This window comes from Merops nubicus, unplaced genomic scaffold, assembly GCF_000691845.1.
Source record: "Merops nubicus isolate BGI_N331 unplaced genomic scaffold, ASM69184v1 scaffold47121, whole genome shotgun sequence".
Taxonomy (NCBI): domain Eukaryota; kingdom Metazoa; phylum Chordata; class Aves; order Coraciiformes; family Meropidae; genus Merops; species Merops nubicus.
Window position 1 is genome coordinate 27,706 of NW_008588548.1, and position 19,993 is coordinate 47,698.

The window sequence follows — 19,993 nt, forward strand, 5'->3', positions numbered from 1 at the left end:
AGACTATCTCATGAGATATATTTTCAGAGTTTGCTTCTGGGCAAAATTTATTGCTCAAGCAAATATTGAAGTCCCCAAGAAGCTTCAGCCTAACCCAGAGCCATACAGTCCCTAGTCTCCTGTTGATCCGTACAGGAGCTGGATGATAAGTCTTTCCTGGTCATTTTATCTGCAGCACTTTCTAACATGTGAATGCTTTTCCAAATCTTTGACTAATGCTAGAAGCATCTGAAGTCCCAGTCCTCTACCTCCAAACTTTTAATCTATGCTTCCAGTAGTGTTCCCCTAGCAGGGCATTAGGACAGCCATAGTAAACCAGAGCAAAGGCCCATTTTGCCCAGTGTATTTTCTCTGGCAGTAGCCAGACACAGATGTCTGGGAAGCCTACAGGGACAGGACAACCACAGCTGCTGCTTACTCCAGTTGCCTTCTCAGTCTCCCACCATTTCAGCTCAAAGACTTCCTCAGTTACAATGAAGTTCCTGGGTATTTAATAAACTTCAAAGGATTTCTTTCTCTTCCCTAAACTTCTCTGGACTCTCTGTAACTTGTTGCTACTGCCAGACTGTGCCAGAGAGCTCCACAGCTTAGCTCTATCCAGATGCTCTATCTGGCCATCAGTGCTGTGAAGCTGGTTTATGATATGACAAACAGTACTCTTCCCCTTCTGGCAAGTTTTTTTTTTTTCCCTGGATAGGGCCTGTAAGGATTTATTATTTCTTTAGCCTCCTCTCTTGTACTAGTTTCAGATTCTCCTTTCTGTCTGCTCTTTTGACCAGGGATTATATTACATTGGACACGACTGAAAAGCCTGGGTAGTCCCAGCTAATTGGAATCTGTCCAGTCTTCTACACTGGCACTAATAGAAAAGAATCAATATTTAAAAACTAACTGCAGCTGTTCTACAGTAAAAGTGCATGTGTTTTTTTTTCCTGCAAGAATGTGTCACTTGGAATGTTTTATACCCCATATTGTAGAGATCATTGCCTTTTAATATAGGTTCCTCCAAGCACCTATAAAGCTCCAAAGGAAAAAAAGCAACTAGAGGAAATCAAAGCAAAGAATCGCCGAAAAGCAAAAGTAGGTGTATTATGTTCTTCTTCCAGTCTTTCCTTTCTTCTAAATGGTTCCTTCTGTAATGTTCCATTTTCACAAGACTTAGAACTTTATCTGAAACATACTCGCTTTGCTTTTGCTCCTCATAGCTCCTGCCTTTTTCTCGACAGTCATGAAGTTTGTATCCTCTATTCATTCTATCACTCTTTTTCCATCTTCCTTATTTTATAGTTGTCTGAGACAAAGTCCACCTTTTAGTCATTGTACAAGTGCTATGTGAGAAATGCAAATAACCGTGTAAGGTAGCAGAAACATGATTATTTTCTTCTCCTCACAAGCTTGAAATAGTTTGATGGCTCTTTTACTTCCACAGGACATGGGAATATTTAAGGTATTCTATTAATAAATATATCATCATTAAATGAATTATTACATTATTTATTTGCATTATATTACTAGCCCTTACTATTTAAAGCTTCAAAATAAAATATCTGTTCAATTTTTTATTTTATATAGTAACTGATAAATAACCCCCTGTTTTAAAATATCAGCAGATTGTGACTTCTTTTTAGTGCAGACTCCACACTCTTCCTCTGAGCAGGCTGAGAGAGTGGGAAGTCATAATGATTTGTGAAAAAACAGAGTACATGGTCTGTGTGTTAAGCAAGCAGGAGAAGGGAAGGCCTGCAAAAACAAAGAAACGGGTCTAGTTAATTGATCCAAACTTTGATATGAATCCTGCTCAATGTATTAGCTCCTATCATAGTTAAAGCAGATTGTTGTTGTCTTGCCCAAGGAAGGGAATTAAACATCAGGTTCCACTTTTTTTCTTCCTCCCTCCTCACACTGCAATCACCATATCCAATCAAATAGCAGTATAAGCTTGATGAAAGGCATGCTGTTTGACTCCTTTTTATCTGTACTCTCCCACCCCCCTCCTGAAAATGCCTTACTCTAACTTTCACTAGCCAGTACAAGTCCATTTATCACAGTTCTGGGCTCTTCTCGTGTCCTTGGAAAGGGGCATTGGATACAGTGCCACAGTAAATGCTTTAACGCCTGCTAGATCCTAGGGGGATAAGCTCTGCATTCCTTTTGCTGGCCCGCCACATTGCCTATGCTTGCTACTTCATTATAAAACAACACAAAATTGCCTTTTATCCTTTTATTATTTCTGTACTGTGGAGAAAGCACACACCTATTTGTCTGTGTGCTTATTTGTACGTACAAACTTACTAAAAAACTGGGGAGGAAAAGCAAGAGACCACAATGATCACAGAGAATATTATCAAAAATCTACCACCATATAATCACTTAACCAGCCACATTCTTCAGTGGAGAAAATGCATGAATACAAGGAACAAAGGAAAACCACCACAGAAATTACAGCTGCAATAACAGCAGTTCTTGTGCCTCGGGAATGTTATAAAAGGCATCCAAAGCATTCAGAAAGGTCAGTTCCCTAGACTGTTTGCTAAACAACCTGAAATGTCGGGTTCTAAAAGAAATATGCATTAAAAATGCCATTTATTTCATAGCATTTTTGCAAAGCTATCCACACGAAGAAGTGAGAACACTGGAAGCCATACTCTAGGTGGTTATGGAAGCACTGATGTTATGGACAGCTGCTGTCCAGAAAGCCATTAGAAAATCTAGTCAGTGTTTCACAGCTTGGATTAGAGATTTGGTTTACAACCAAAAGAATATAGCCAAAAACTAGAAAAGTGTCTGCCTGTACTTTTCCCCCTTGAAAAAGACAGGTGGAATTACTGTTAGGGGTGTGCCTATTGGAGCAACCCTTATGATCTCCTGATCATAATCTTCTAATTTAACTCAAAACCAAAGCCATTGTTTGTTATCTATGTGGAAGCAGTTACTACCTATGGTGTTGATGTGCCACAGATAATTATGAAGCTTTTAAGGTGAATTCTGGATGAACAACATATTTCATATTGGCAGACCTATCAAAGGCCTGATCATAGAATCTTGGGAGGCTTTGGACTGGAAGAGACCTTAAAGATGATCTAGTTCCAGACCCCTGCCACAGGCAGGAACGCCTCTTATTAGACCAGGTTGCTCAAAGCCACATCCAACCTGGTCTTGAACACCTCCAGTGATGGGGCATCCACAACTCACCTGTGCAACCTGTTCCAAGGTCTCACCACCCTCATAGTGAAGAACTTCTTCCTAATTTCTAATGTTAATGTACCCTTTTCTAGTATGAAGCCATTACCCTGCATCCTGTCTATACACGCCCATGTAAAAAGTCCCTTCCCAGCTTTCTTGTAGGCCCCCTTCAGATACTGGAAGGCTGCAATAAGATCTTCCCAGAGTCTTCTCTTCTCCAGGCTGAACGACCCCAGCTCTCTCAGTCTGTCCTTGTAGAGGATACAACCAGGCAGAACTATGTAGAAAATCAAGACTTGTCTACTTCAGGTCTTTAATCTGGAATGAATATTTACATAAATGCTACATCAAGCTTTGATTCATTGGAAACAACACACTGGTTGGGGCTGCAAGGCTTTTCAAGACAGAAAATTCTTCTTTGAGAATTTAAATGAACTATACTCTACACTGACTGCTTTAATTTTAGGATCTGCTCCTGAAAGCCAATGCTAACCAGTTCAGGTGTGCAACCATGAAGTCTGAGAAGGGAGAGGTATGCTACAAAATACTTTATTACCTAAAAATCCCCCAGTATGAGGACAAAAAAATTACTGGAGTATTTAAAGATATCTCAAAATCTTTGAAAAGTTTTGTTTATTTGGGGCTAGGTATTATGTGCTGCCATTTATAGCTGTGCTGTCATTTCACATCTATATACACATTTGCCTCTTTGGATGCATAATGCACAATTTAAAGCTGGTGCTGCTTTATCTTCTTCTAATTTAGAGACAAACAGCCTTCCTGTGACACTACTCCAACAAGTCTCCAAACTGGCAGTATTTCTCTAAACCCACATATTATTTTTCCATTAACTTTTATGCCACAGAGCAGCCAAGCTGAGGGAATAATGGTCCCATTCACACAGAATTCTTGCTTTGTTTGATTCCCAGCTCACAACTATGTCACCAAATTATGCATGTAATATACTCATTTCAGCATCACATCTGCATATTCTATTCACTGTGTTCATCCCCATGATACCAGACACTTTCACATCAGTATCTATAGCTAACACCATAAAATTAAATCAATAAACATCAGTGGAATTCTACCACTATTTCATAACTTCGTGAAGCATGCTTTGACACTCTATTTTGTCTTCCCAATATCTATTTCGGTTAAGAGCTGAATATATTCATATATATAGGTAATTTCATCACCAAACAAAACATCACTGCTAGTTTTTTAGCCTTATTTTAGTCAATAAATTTTAATTAATATTTGGACCTACCTTTGTATGTTCATTTGATAGGAAATATTCCAACTAAGTTGGATGTACATGGCAAGTTTTTGTGCAAGTCACAGTTCCAAAACACACCACCTATGATCCTATGTGTAACTCTAGATGAATATTCAAGAGGAGTGATTTTTGGTAAATATCTATTTTCTTGCTGAGTACTTGAATATCTGTCCCTGAAATGAAATAATGTATCGTTTGTTTGAACTGCAGAATGCACATGACAATGTGAAGAGTAAACCAGCATTCCAGGCTCAAAAGATTCAAAGCAAGGTGAGTAACCCTTAAGGTACTGTTGTCAGATGGACTTGAAAACTTTGGAGTGAAAAACACACATGCACATTCTGTGGTGAGACAAACTCTACTGGAATTCGTGTTTTTACACTATGTTCTGTGGCCAGGGTCTATGGCTTATAAATTTTGGCCTGTACACCATTAACAATCCACAAAGAAGTGGTCAGGGAGCAATAGAAGTGTGGCTACTCCAGGAGGGAAGAGAGACAAGGAGCCAAAGGTAATGAAAGCACAGCCAGTGCCCTCACTAACCAGGCCTGACAAAGCTGGTGGTGGTGATGGGTTCCGCTGGCAGCAAGTCATCCTTTAGACAAAGCAAAGCAACAAATCGGGTCTGGGGTCCACCCAGGAAGACCAGTCACGAAACAAGGCTACAACAGCAACCCAGGTCCCTGACAGCAGGAGACAGAACTGGAGAGAGAACCAGGAGCAGAATTACCTTCAGTATAATGAGAAGGGACTGACACCCAGATCTGAGCTGAAGTGGGGCTCCTGGCCCAGTGAGCAGAGGTGCTTGGGGAGGCTGGTCAGGGCAATTAAGACCTGTTGGTTCCCTGAGGGCCCTGACAGGTATGCTGTGTGCAGTTGCACATTGTAACCATACTGCTTTAACTGTGTTTTGAATTACAAAGGAAGAAGTTTTTATGTAAAATGGCAGAGATTGAGAACAATTCACAGGAGAAAAAAAATGGTTTAAGAACTCAGCATACGCACAGAAGAATCTTGTGTCTGTAAATCACTGTTTCAAAATGAGATCCTAAAGAATGCTGAGCAATCATTCCAGCTAATGACTGTCTGATACACAATACACAATCAGTCTGGGTGTTTATCTTGCTTCCTTTAGACACATACTGAGGTCATAAAATTTACTATACTGACTGCTTCTCTGCTAGGATTTGAAGGGTCAGAGAACTGTAAAAAATGGTCTGCTCAGCCTTAATGGTGTAACACATGAAAAATCACACTCTGCAATAACTCCAATACAGATAAACTTTACTCTTACATCATTCAGTCTGTCATCTTTGATTTGTTTCAAGTTCATATGCAGAAGCTGCGCTTCTACTGTGACCTCTGATATCTTGTGAGCAGGACCACCTGCTCTTTAAAACTATGTATTTAGGTACAGATCATATACACTTTGGAAAGACTGATTCCCTGCTCAGGGAGCTGGGCATCTGGCGACTATTTCTAAAGCAAATCTGGCATTTATCACATACTGAAGTTATCTTTAGTAACATTATCACCTACTCAGTCTGCTTGTTTACAATCCAGCAACATTTAGACTACAGACAGTAGTAAGGTCCCAGTTAAAAATCCCCAAACAGGAAACATTTACATAGTTAACCCAAATGGGCATCGCATGTAATTATGTGGCCTTAGTTCAAGCCTCTGTATATTCCACTTCCTTCTCTGATATTGTAAAATACTGAAACCTTAGTGCAGATAATCATAGTCAATCCATCTGCCTAAATTACACAAAGAAAAATACGGATCTGACATCTTGTGGCATTGCTCAGGGCCACTTCTAACAGCTGCTAGTATTTCCTCTAGGAGCACAATCAGTTTTATATTCTCTAAACACATTTGCCTTAAATGTTGGTTAGGTGATATTCAAGATGCCACCATAACTTTCAAGCTGAGATAGCTTGACTTCCAAAATACTTTCTATTCCTGTTGCCTTCCTGCCTGTGCAACTGTGAGTAGCCAAATCCTAAGAGGGAAATTTATCCAAGAAGTATAAATAAGATTGCAACCTGCCCTCAAATTAATGAAATTGTACAATGGTTTAACCAACTAGTATTTTCCCTTCCTCTTTTTAGAACACCCGCAGTATATTCAATACATTTTTTTCCTTTCAGACACATTTATTATATGCAGCAGCAATTATTTCTCATTGCTGTTACAAAATAACTATTCATCCTTTTCTCTGGAAAAATGACAGAGTACAAATGCATCATCACTGTGTCAATGTGCCTCTTGCTCACATCAGGCCTTACTCTTTACATATTTATTGCTTTTGGTGAGCTCTTGTGTGTTCATTAGGTGACAGTAGTGAATACAATTTTTTTTCCACAAGAATTACGATGTTCTGTGATTTTCTCAATTACTTCCATTTTCTCATCTTGAAATGAAAAAATTCCATGGTACCACATGACATAGGAGAATCTATCTGGTTATTTTATGTATACCTGTCTGCATATATCTTGGGAGTACTAGTTATTTTGACTACATGGACTGTCATATTTGTGTTTCAGTGTCAAACAGCCATATTTCTGTTTAACAACCTGCAAAACTGAAGTTAAAAGTATTTCCTTGTTCATTCTTAGTTCAGTTCTCTATCCAAATTACAGTTAGTAAATACAGGACATGAAATCTGTATATATAAGTAATTGCCAAAAATATTAAAATTTCTAAATGTATCATAGAAAATGTCTATTCTAAGTAGACATTTTATAGACAGTGTAGTGTATAATAAGCAGGCTATGGCAGGAATGTTCATATAATGCAGAAGACTTTGAGAAGAGTTGAGGTAGGCCAAAAGGAGGAAATGACATAATTTGGCATAAAGAAGACCAAGTATAGCAAGTCAAACAAAAGAAATAAAATACATTGGTTTGGATTCTTTTCCTAAATTCTTCAAGTTATCATCATTTTGTCAAGCAAGAGACAGGTGATTAATTTTTTTCCATTAAAAAGTGCCATCTGTGTGGAAAACAGTAATTCTACTAAGTGAATTTCTAGGGGATAGCGTGTGTTTGCTATCCTCAGCCTACCTGATTAATATAAATTATAAAACGTCCTTTTCCCAGTTAGCTTTTGTACTTCAGGAGAATGCAGTACCATATTTGCAGTGTATAGCTTGAGTGAATGTGTATCTGTTTCTGAGTCGCTCATTAAGCTGTTAATTTGGAATTTAAATACATTTGTCTTCTAAACACAAAACTTGTCTGGATTTAGGTCAAATGTGTCATGACTAAGCTTTGTTTTCTGCAGGAATCATCCCAGTTCTTACCGTGGTTCAGATCAGGTCTGTTACATGTGTCTGCAGAGGTGATATATTTTCTGAAGAGCCTGCTTGTGCAGGGAACATTTTTAACGGGCAGAGACATTGTCCCCGTCCTCCCTCAGTATTTAGAGGTTGTCTGGCAGTTAGTCCTAAAGCAATATTTTGAAGAAGTGCAAAGCAGCCATAGGATCTAGTCAAGTTACACCACAATGCCTGAAAGTCGCTGAGAACTGTGCTTCACTTCCACTGTCTAGGAAATGGATACAGCAACTGGTGATACCAGTTGTCTTAGAAACTGAAGTTATAATAGTGATTATTTGTGAAACACTTCTGAGACCTTCCTGTGAAAGGTACTGCTTATGTTTTACTTTAAGGTTTTGGCTAACTTACTGGCTTTCAAAGAAGCAGTTTATTGTCTTTGTCCAAAGCAGATGGAATCCCTCCACACTATGTTTATGAGCACTGAAAGAAATGAAAGGAAGTGAACACATTCTATGGGATTTGACATGGTCCAAGAGTGATTACAAATTTATAATCCACTTGGGGGACTTGGCTGATTTCTTAAGCAGCTTGAGTGGTTTATGAACAGCATGCAATTTCATTGTGAATGTCAGATTAATGCTAGATGAATGCTTTAAGCAAAATTTATGCTGTCTTAGGTCGATTTATTTAACCCATTGAAATGTTTTTATACTCTGTTTTATGGTTTACATTGCTAACTGTAGTATATACATTCCCTCTCCTGACAGATTGACAATATACCTATTAAACTGAATGCTGCAGCTATCCTAAGAGAGGGTGCCCTCTATCAGCGGAAGATGGAACAGGAGCTCAAGAGGTACAATCACACTTCTTTCTCAGATTACTTTTCACATCCCTGGACATAGAAAAATTATCCACATTAAAAATAATTAACTAAGTTCAAGGTGAACTAAAATAATGGATCTGTTGTAAGGAATTACAAATTATTCTATAAACACAGCTGACCAACAAAGAGAAAAGTGGACTGAAATGAAAGACTACATTAAAGGCTTGTTTTACTGTGACTGTCTTCTGATTTAGCACTGTTTGCTTGTAACGTCCAATAAGGACCACTTGTTATATTTATTCTGATTCTCCAGAATAAATAATGACCCAAATACACATCTATTTCTGTGTCCTTTATAAAAGATGCATATACATTAAGCCAAATAATTTAATATATCTCCATTTTCCTCAACAGCTTATAGTTAACTCCATGCCAAATTGGATACTTGAACTTGTTTGTATGTGTATAAAAATACCTGTCTATGTCTAACACTGTAAGGTACAGAGGACTAAGGGTGTGCTGCTCCATTAGGCAAGATAAGACAGGAGCTAAGGGTGACAGCAAGACATGTAGGGACAATGTCCTCGCTGACGGCAGCTCAGCTCCCTAGGAGCCTGGCAAGGCAGCGGAACAGACCCAGCGACAGACAGCAGGGTCAGTCAGTGCTCCAGTGATTGACAGATGAGTCCACAGTGATGAGTCAGGACCAAGGTCATGCTAGAAAACCACGTCAACAAGGCAGGGTCAGCAAGGTGCTCAGCTGGGCACAGGCACACCCTCAGTGTAGCTTAGGCAAGGACACAGGCCATGAACATCAGCTAAGTGTGGCTCCCAGGAAGAGTCAACACACACAACAGGACTTCTCATAGCACTTCCTCACACAGCTCTTTTCACTCCAGTCTGATCCAACATCAGGCAGTTGCACTACATCCTAGGCAGGGGTGGGGAATAAGAGGTTGCAGCTCTTTGGTGCACTTAGGTCTCTAAGGAGTCCTCACATAAGGATTCCTCTAACATAAGGAATCCTTTTTCAGCAGCATAGGTTTTCAGTGGACACTAATGAGAGGGAGAGGGATTCCCCAATGGCCACTGCAGGTTGTATTCTGTAACTAGAATCACAGAACATTTTCACTAAGAAATTTAACAAAGATAAAACATATATCATGTCATCTTGGTTTAGTATTACTTCTAATCTACCTGACTGAGGAGGCTAAGCACTAAATATTGTTACATTTGAAGTCCCAGGATGACTACCCAAGACTGGATTTGGTGTTTGGACCTAGCAAATTTTGGTATATGGATCAGGATTTTAGCAGTAAGGTACTATGCATCACTCAGATTCTGTTATCAGCTATGTATGTATAGGAGCCATCATCCCTGGAGGTGTTCAAAAAATTAGTAGATGTAGCACTTGAGGCTGTGGTCTAATGGTTAGGGAAATGTTGCGATGAAGGTTGGACTTGATGTTCCTAGAGGTCCTTTCCAACCATAGTGATTCCATGATTCTGTATTCTGTGATTGAGGTTCTCCCATATTACCTATACTGTTCACTCTATTTGGCAGAATTTTGTTCCACTCAGTAAAGGAATAAATTCTTGCCATAACTTAACACCATTTCTTATTAATGAGTTTTAATCTTCAGATGCATTTAAGGCGCAGCAGATACCTACATACATGCATTGAGGAGCAGCAGTAAGACACAACCCACTGCATTTTTGTGTCTCTGCCCTAGTTCTCAGCTCATTCACTCCTCTGCTGCAGGACTTTGATGAGCCTGCCCCAGGGCTTTATTCTTCTTTTCTCTCTCAGCAGTGTGCAAAAAGTAAGAATATGGCTTTGCTTAATAGCTGAATACTTCTTTGCTTCATTACAGCAATATGATTTAATTGACAAAATACAAAACAGATAGAGTTAAGCAGAAAGGTTTCTAGTATTCTGTGTTAAAGTGCCCAAGAGGACTGCCAAAGAGAAAAGTTGTTCTTTCTACCTCTAAGCAAAGTAATCCGCTTTTCATGAGGAACCTGGTTCTCCCTGCTCCTCATGAGAATACATAGGTAGCTAAAGTTTGCCCTCTCTTGGGGCTTTGTTCTACTGAAAACTTTCAGGTCTACACCCTCATGCACCATCTTCCAGCCTGGCTTTCCCAGCTTCCTACATAGTAGGAACACGTCTTAGACCAAAATTAAAATATATATGTCAAATGGCTTTGCGATGACTGCTTTTCTTCTCTGCAGTGATCAAACCCCTTATATCCAAAGAAACTACCAGAAATGTTTTGTGAACAAAGGCAGGGCTGCAAAGCCATGACCCCTGGACCAGTATACTCTTTCTTCTCTCTTGCAGAATTGAAAATTTACTACAAGGAGCTGGAGACCCATCTGAATTCTTGGAATGGCAAAAACAGATGCGTGGAAAAGATTTGGAAGAACAGCTGGCTGAAATAGAGTGTAGGAGGCTTCAAGGGAAACTAAGTCATGAAGAGGCAGTTCTAGCCCATCAGAATGTAGTTCAAGAAAATAAGAAGAAAGCTGATCTAATGAGAGAAGAGGTAATACGTACAGTGGTGCTCAAATCTGCCTACATGCAAAACACACCACAGATGGTACCTGCTATAACAAGTGTAAAAGTCCTATACTACATTTTTACTCACCAGAGCCTGCAAACAATGGAAAAATAGTGCTGTCACTTCCAGATACAGCAATGCTTATACATTAAAGTACTTCTTACAACTGTTTGAGCGATAGCAATTACAAAGCAAATTGAATAAAACAGGAGAAAGCATTCTCCCCTATATTCATGTCATTGTGAATATCCTTTTTGAACAGATACTGACACACTATGCACCATTTGCAAAGAAATCATCAATATGTTACTAATTTCATTATATTGTTAAAATGAGAGTCACAAATATGAAAGAACTTGTTTTGTCAAACTGATATAATTTCATTTACATCATATTATCTGACATGCTTAGATCTCTCTAGGGGAAAATTAAGGCAGAGAACCCTCTTTGGATCTATATATCTGGAAAACTGAATATTTATGCCAAGAAGAATTCTCACACAGTTTCCAATCTGGCAAATCACGGTTTCCCAAAAACACAGCTAGAACTTTTCATTTTTTTCCCAAGCACTCATTATATTTTTCCAGTAATTTTCCTATAAACTAAACAACTGATCAAGAAATAACTAGTAGTATAGATTTTACATTTTTCATAGTCACTATCACAGGCTTTTCTTTCATGCTACCCTAGTTTGCTACTGTGCCCCATAGGCCACTCAGTACTTTTCTCTAGGCCACCTCTTATATATGTCTCCACAGTGTTTCAGCAACTTAAGATGGGACCACATTATGTACAAGATTTTCACAAAGGCCATGCTGCAAAAGGGAAACCTGCTTAATGAATTTCTTTTCCATCCCATAAAATCTTTCAGTCTTTTTTTTGGTATTGAGTCTTCATGTCTGTTTAGACAGGCTATAGCAAGAATTTAAGGTAAACCCTGCTGTGTACAGCTGAGCATAGTGTCATCGCTCACACTCATTCCAAAATTATTGTAAATACTATATTCACCTCAGTTTCAGAGCATGCGTTTTATTTGTTAACAGCAATGTCTCAATATGTATGGATTTGGGAATGTGCAAATCAGACCTGACCAATTCCAGGCAGCTCCCTTTGCTTGCCAACAGATGCCAGCAGGATACTTAGTCCATATGGAGATCTCCAGAAGTACTGAGCACCAATTCCCCATTCACCAGCAGCTGTCATTCTGACCTTCCTCCTTCTTTCAAAACTCTAGTCTTCCATCTAAACCAGAAAGTACAGTAAGGAATCTACTCTGGGAAAATCCAGTTTCCTGCTTCCTATTCATTTCCTCTGACAAAGAAAGGAACATGGAAAGTGGACTTTTGTATTTTACAGAGATATGACTTAGGCCCAAGAAGATCCTGCAGGCACACAACCAATTATATATTAGATAATCACTCTCCTTGATATCTCACAATGAGATCCAGAGATGGCTTTTTTTTTACCTGCTTTTAGAAACACGTAGGAGGGAATCCTGAAAAATAGCAATGCACATGTTACGGAGGGCTGTTGTGGGCAAATAACGGAGAGCAGAGCTTAAATCTGGATCTCCATGTTGTCCCCAGCTAATGTCCTTTGCTACTTTTGTGGATAATGTAATACTTTGAATCCAATTGTCCTTGCCCTATTTCAATTATTTGAAACACTCAGATCACCAATTACCAGAAGTTTTATTCACCTGTTTGTCTGGGATTTAGAAAGCAGAGCTGATGCACCAGTATGCTGAGAAACGTCTACAGGAACAGAAAGAAATGCGAGAGCTGGTGGAGCAGGTCGTGGAAGGACACAAGAATGTAAAGGAAGCAAAAATAAAGCTTCAGAAATACAAACAGAAGATAGGTATTTATATATTGCCAGAAAAATGAGCGATGATGCCAAATGCCCCCAGATTACTTCATCTTTCTTTAGTGGGCCAGTTACAATTTTTAGAGAAAGGAAAGGGAAGTTAAGGGAAAGATCCAGGCTGTACATTTCCATGAATGCATGCATATAAATTCCAGGAATAAGTTTGTAATGGGTAGGTTAGAAATACTGGTTGTGGGAATTACTCTTTGTTTAAAAAGGAAAAATACAACGCTCATGTTCTGCAACCATCTTCCCTTCTCTCTGAAAGTAGCAGATGTGAATGACTCTACTTTTTGTCAAATCAAGTTATGAAGCTCAGGTTCTTGTGATTCATATCATTGGGAGGATTTGCCTAGCAACCGCTGTGAAACAATCCTCGCTCAAGATTATTGTCTCCTCCTAGAAAGACAAGGGAGAAGGCTGTAGCACCTCCAAGACAGACCAGTCATTAGTATGAAGGGACATATTGTTAGTCATCCTCCATTACTCTTAAATGAAATTCTTAGTGAATGTGTTAGCTAATGACGTCCGAGGAGAAGGCTGTTCTGACTGGCATGGCTGTCCACATACCACTGCAATGCCATGTTAACATCTACCGTACAAACAGGCTACCTCTAGTTGTGTATATTTTGGTAAGCAGCCTTTTCTCTGCTTGTGTATCTCCATACATGTAGTAGGGGTTGGGGCAGGCAGAGGGTGTTAGCCGCTCTGAAATGGGCTAGCAAAGCCTACCAGCCTTTGCAATTCAGTGATTTCTAGAATAGATATATATAGCTTGAAAAACTGACAATATTTGCTGTTGTATAATATGCTTTTATTAAATAATGAAACTGTATGTACTAATTAGAGCAGAAATTACAAAGCAGTAATTCAAAATGTCTACTTTATGTACATATACAGCATGTTTATGTGATGAATAGAATGGTAGATAGTGGAGGTGGGAAGTACTCATTTGTTGCTTTAATCATTCCTCCCACCAATGCCAGACTGTTCCCTGAAGTACCTTTAGATCAGTATTATTATTATCATTATTCAACAAATGCATATGAATTTTCTGCCAGATGGACTACTTGTTAAAATATTCAACCAGACAACGGAGATTCTTATCTTTCAGTTCAGGAAGTTTGTGAAGAAAATAGAGAACTTCTTCGGCAAGCTTTAGAAGAAGAGGAGGAGGAGCTTAGGAAAAGATATCAATTAATTCAACAAATACGAGCTATTGAGTCTTTACCAACCTTCAGACACAAGTTTGTTGATTTAACAGAGGTAAGCTCAAAAGGAAAAACTACTGGTTTTACATAAAGGTTTACTGTATACGTTTTACACATTCAGAGGAATTGTGTACTGCATACAGATACATCACAGGTTGGATGCACAGCACAAAGTACAAAATGACCCCCAAGGGTTAGATCTGAACTGAAACTTTCACAAAGTTTATAAAATAAAAGTTTTGCCAGGAAGAATATTCTGATGGTAAATGAAATCTTAGTCCCCTTGAACTTGCTTTGAATTTTGCCATATTGGCAAATCTGGGTTTCCCAGTATCTTTCTAAAAGAGACTGGCAAGTGTTTACAACATATTCTGTCTGTCTTCACAAGTTCACAGATTTGTCAGTTCTGAGTAAGGACTAAATGAACACAAAGTTTGGAGTCATGCAGTTGTTCATATAACAGTGGTGACTGCAATGGTAAATAGCAAAATTTATTTCCTTTGCTTTCAAAACTGTCAACATTCAGGTATATGAAAGAGACTGTCAAGAGAACCCAAAACCTGCTGAAAACTTGTACTGTGCAAACAACTTGCGTGTGTGTCGTTAAGTTTATAGTAAATGTATCCCAGACTTCTTGAACTTACTGTTGATGGTCAACAGCTGATATGCCTCAGGCTGAGCTTTCCAATGCCCAGCTTTACAAAATTTCCAGACTTAGGCAGCATCTGGGACTCTGTTATCTTACCACTAAATCAGAAGCAGATTATCTGAAATTACGTTTCCGTTTTTCATAACCACAATGAAAGAATAACATGGAATAATATAAAATGACACTAGCAATGTTAAATTGAATCCTTTTGGTTTTTTCTTTGCTTTCATAAGCATTCAAATGAAGATCACAAATTAAAATATCTATGGTTATTCTGCAGAAAACATACAGAAGGAACAAGATTTCCTTCCATGGGGCTGCTGGAACAGCAACACGATGCTTTGGTTTTCTCTCCTGCTCCTCTGAACAGAACTGAGCCATTCACTGATTCCAAAGCTACCTACTGCCTTTGCAGTCACCAGAAAAATCCCCCATCTCATTTACCAGATTTTAGAATACATTTCATGTGAAAGTGTGAACAAGAACAAAATCAGCTCCCTAGATGTCCCATCCTCCTTTACTCTCCTTGGTTGCCCTTATGGCCGCCGCCATCACTTCTGCACTTCTTTTCCAGCCAGAGAAGGAAATTGCCTTTTTTCAAACACAGGATCACTCCAACCATTGATGGATGAATATTACTGAACCACAATGGAAAAAGTAGGGAAAAAAGTGAAGAGTACAAAGAATTCTTTTACACCACATATATTGTAAACTATCTGCATGGAAGTGCCACACCAATCTACAGGTCTTTTGCTGCTTCAGGTAGAGTTACACCTTCTGCCAACCCTAACCAGAGCCCTGAGCATGCTCTCACTGCACATTTACTACCCACATGGTTAAGTCAGAAAATGTAGCCTGCCACGACACAATGGTATGATGTAGTTGGACATGGAAGTGCCATTACTTTTTCAATCACAACTGTAAAATGGTGCAAGCTCTCATTCAGACAGGCATGTGTCAGAGAGACCAGAATGTCAGTATTGCTGAACCTAGTTCATCTCACTGCAACTTACCAGTGGCTTTTGATTCCTCACATAGAGCTGAAATACTGTTCATTTTTAAGTATAAAATATGCACAGAATACATTTTCCCATCTAGCTCATCTCAAAAGGCAAAGCAGAAAACCACAGCAGCTTTCAGGATATAGATGAAAAAAATCACTGAAAATTCAAGCTTATCCTAGGTGTAAGGTTACTAAAGTATAAGGTTGATCAAAATGGAGTGGCTGTACAGATCATACTGCAAGTACAAGATAATGGACCTGAATGATACAGATGCACTGTTAGATGAATAAGGAACTGGCTGGATGGCCATATCCAGAGCTACAGTCAATTCTCAATGTTCAAGTGGAAACCAATAATGAATGGTGCCCCTCAATGATCTTTATTGGGGCCAATACTATTTAATATCTTCCCTAATGACCTGATAGTGGGATTAAGAGTGATGCTTTGAAACTGAAAGAGAGTATATTTAGGTTGGATGCAAGGAAGACATTTTTTACAATGAGGCTGGTAAGACACTGGAAAGGGTTGCCCAAAGAAGCTGTGGATGCCCCCTCCTTGGTAGTGTTCAAGGCCAGGCTGGCTGGGGCTTTGAGCAACCTGGTCTAGTGGGAGGTGTCCCTGCCTATGGCAGGGGGGTTGAACTAGATGATCTTTAAAGGTCCCTTCTAACCCAAATTGTTCTATGATTCTATATCTCAGCTTCACAGTTCCTTTCTACTATTATAACAGCACTCTGAATTAGCATACTTTTGATGATAGCTTGCCCTCTTTTTTTCTTTCTACAAAAGAAATTAAATTGCTGAAATTAAGTATGTGTCCATAAAATTATCATTCATTCTCATAATTTTTAAGTACCAGTTCTTCCCTTGATGGCACTTAAGTTGCTTGAAGACCAGCATCATCTACTGAAGAAGTATAGGACTCTTCAAATTTTATGAACCACTTCACTGAGTACTTTTGAAATGAAAACACTCAAAATATCCAGCTTCTGCCATTCTATGCCTCTAGAAGCTTCTGTTTCCGAGACCTTTTTGGTGTCTGCTTGCTGTGCCTGAAGACTGCCGCTGGCATTTATATACCCCGTTGCAAAACATTTTCCTTTCACTTCCTGTGAATACTTGATGGTTTAACTTGACTGGTTTAAATTAGAGGCAAGGTATTATAGTACTTGCTATGTGCAAATTCAGTCTAAATTGAAATCTGTGAAAGAGATAAATGATAGTTTACTGTTTCAATAACCTATGATAGTACCTAATTTTTGAAGACATGCAAAAATAAAGACTGCTTAATATTGAATTCTTTTCTCAGTCTTCTACTGATACTACTGGCGACCATTGTTTAGGTCACGTTTGGTACTCATGAGGAGCATGGAAGCAGAAACCACTGTGCCAAAGTTGAAGCATCAGACTTTAGGGGAAGAAACAGCAACGATCTCTTCTTACTGACACAACTTTTGGAGGTTTAGAAAGGGAAGATATGGGAAAACAAACTGCAAAATGAAAATCTTGGAGGAGTCCCCAGGGATCGCCACACAAGACACACTGTCCTTCACTGACAAGCTTGTATCATTAGCTTCTCCAAGCTAAGTCAATAATAGGCTCTCTTAAGCACCAATGTTATAACAGCAGAGAGCCAAGCCTGGTTATTTGTCATACTCGAGTTTGTGGTTCTGTTGCTCCTACCCTCCCACCCTGCCTTCCTGTTTTCTTCATCTTTCTTGGGGTTCCCTCTTGTTTCATGGACCCACTGTTCTGAACAGCCAGAGAATGGTCGCTAAAGGACCAGTACCTGACTAGACTGCTTAGATGGTATCCCAGACCAGAGAAGACGGACTGGAACCAGGTCAATTCTTGCAGCCAAACTGACAATCTGGGTACCTATCTATGATAGAGAAGCCTTCTCTTTTCCTGCTTTTGTTTTCCCCTTCCTCTTCACTTTCTGTTTTGTGAAAAGCTCAAAAGCAGAAGGGTGAGTACGATTCTGTCAACAACATGCACAGTGTTCAATACAAAGTTGCTTTTTTCCTGTTAAAAGGGCTTGCTTGAAAAAGAAGGTCTTTTAAACTGAATATTTTCTCTCCATTAGAAGGATTATAATGAGTTTTTCTTGCATATTTTTATCATTACCATTTGGAGAAGTGGTTGTTCTTTTGGATTCCACACCCTTTCCAAACTTGATCCTTTCCAAACTTTGTCATTGATTTTCAGTCACTAGTTCTATGGGACTAAGTACACCAAGGTCTTTGTGATTAAATCCTAACCAGAGTTTCAGTCTTAATGTTACACAACTGTACAGCAAAGGTCAGGTTAGCATCTTGACTTCCTTCAACCATATATTCCATTATGACGTGCCATGGTACAAGATACGCAACAAAGATGTGGGCCAAAATTAGGTTAAAATAAAGAATATCAGTTGGGGTGAAATAGATTACATTTTGCAAAGAAAGCTACACAGAAGCCAGTATTTGTGTAGGTTTATGCAAGTTTTCCATATACGTGGATGTGCAGATAGAGAACGGGAGAGTATATGTAAGAGCAAGGGCCAAAAACTTCAAATGTTCACAAATCTGTTTAGAAAGGACCTTCATATGCTAACTAAGGTGCAAAAGTCTCTCATTACATTTCAGAATCAGGCTCATTATCACTCTCATTACAAAGTGGCTATTAAAAAGCCTTCATTAAAGAGTCAGGTTTGAATATTTTAACTTTGGGCATTATAATCTGAATTTCCTCAGTATAAAGCATTGTTTAGTCCTAGTCTTTTCAGACAAAGATAGTAGATGCCATCACAGATCAAACCCATAGTTTGGAAATAAATAAATACAAAAAAAATGTGTTTTTTCATATAAAGTCTGTTCTGGTTTTACAGACTGAAAAAAAAAAAAGGTAGTTTTACACATTTTAAAATTTCGAGTCTAATTAAAACTAAAACATAAGTCAACAAGAATTTTTTTTTGAGAGCAAATATGTTACATCTATTATTAATCTACTGTATATTTCAATGATTTTTCATTAATTGTTTTATGAGCTTTGTGTTTTTACATACACCAAAGATAAGCTTGTGAATAACAGGTTGGGGTAGCCCTGTATTTCTTGAAGTCAAAATATATTCAGCACGATTTGGAACCCACTCAAAATATTCTGGTTTTACTCATTTGCTCTCCCCTTGGTATTTACAGTGTTATTTAAACCTGTATTTCATGTTCTCTAGACTGGTGGCCATGGTTTAATTTGTGAAATGTCAGTAGTGGAACTACGTGAATGCCTTGCTCTACTCAAAGAAGCACAGAAGGCAGCAGAGGAAGAGAAGAGAGACCAGATAATTCATGAAAAACAAGCTAAGGAACAACTTCTTCTAGACAAACTGGACCAGATTTCCATGTTCAGAGCAGAACTTGGGCGAGCAGCTGCTTTAAAGTCAGTATAAAACAGCATGTGACATTTAAGACATTTCAACTTTGTTAATATTTTGCTAGCCCCTTGAGGAGAAAAACAAGTAGAGAGCAAAATACTGCCCTTTTATAAATCCCTGCGACTTTTGTCAAGGATTACACTGGGGCCAGGATTTGCTTTTTATTCTTGAAAATAATTTGCATCAGATTTAACAAATCTTTTTCTTCATTTCTGGTTGGAGACACTGCGTAGGCTAGTGTTGACAGTATTGCCCCAGGATACAGAGCCAATATTATATATTGAGAAAGAAGTTGTTCCTTTCTTCTGTTCCTTTTCAGCTAATCAAAACTAATTTGACATTATTAGAATCATTCTAGCTTGCCATTTAAAGTGGTTTCTCATTTTCATCTAAACCAACACATTAGGACTATAGTTTTCTTCTTTGAACTTCATTTGTTATGTGAAAAGGCAGGCCTTATTCTAGAAGTTAAAAATATTTTAGGAAGGAGAATTTCTGATAACAATAATAAATAATAAATTAAATATATCATAGCAGTAGATCAAAGAGAAAATTCTTTGCTTACAGGCTCTCTGATCAAATTCTGTATTCATTATTCATATTTATTATTCATTATCATATTTATTATTCATTGTCATAAAGGATCCATAACCATCATAGATGGTTCACATATGCAGAAGACAGGGCCCTTCCACAAAGAGTTTAAAAGTTAAGCTATTTT

At 38.5% G+C, this 19,993-nt stretch overlaps 1 protein-coding gene across 1 annotated transcript in view; it reads left to right on the forward strand.

The window, feature by feature from the left end:
- The window catches only part of CFAP99 (cilia and flagella associated protein 99), a gene marked incomplete at its 3' end in the record, with an annotated part of 55,824 nt that overhangs the window by 25,622 nt on the left and 10,209 nt on the right, over window positions 1–19,993 (forward strand). Inside the window, exons 6-13 of the mRNA XM_008949285.1 lie at window positions 1,000–1,080; window positions 3,650–3,715; window positions 4,673–4,732; window positions 8,510–8,598; window positions 10,912–11,116; window positions 12,850–12,991; window positions 14,112–14,263; window positions 19,072–19,277. Coding sequence (XP_008947533.1) covers window positions 1,000–1,080; window positions 3,650–3,715; window positions 4,673–4,732; window positions 8,510–8,598; window positions 10,912–11,116; window positions 12,850–12,991; window positions 14,112–14,263; window positions 19,072–19,277 — 1,001 coding nt within the window. The remainder of the gene's footprint in view (window positions 1–999; window positions 1,081–3,649; window positions 3,716–4,672; window positions 4,733–8,509; window positions 8,599–10,911; window positions 11,117–12,849; window positions 12,992–14,111; window positions 14,264–19,071; window positions 19,278–19,993) is intronic.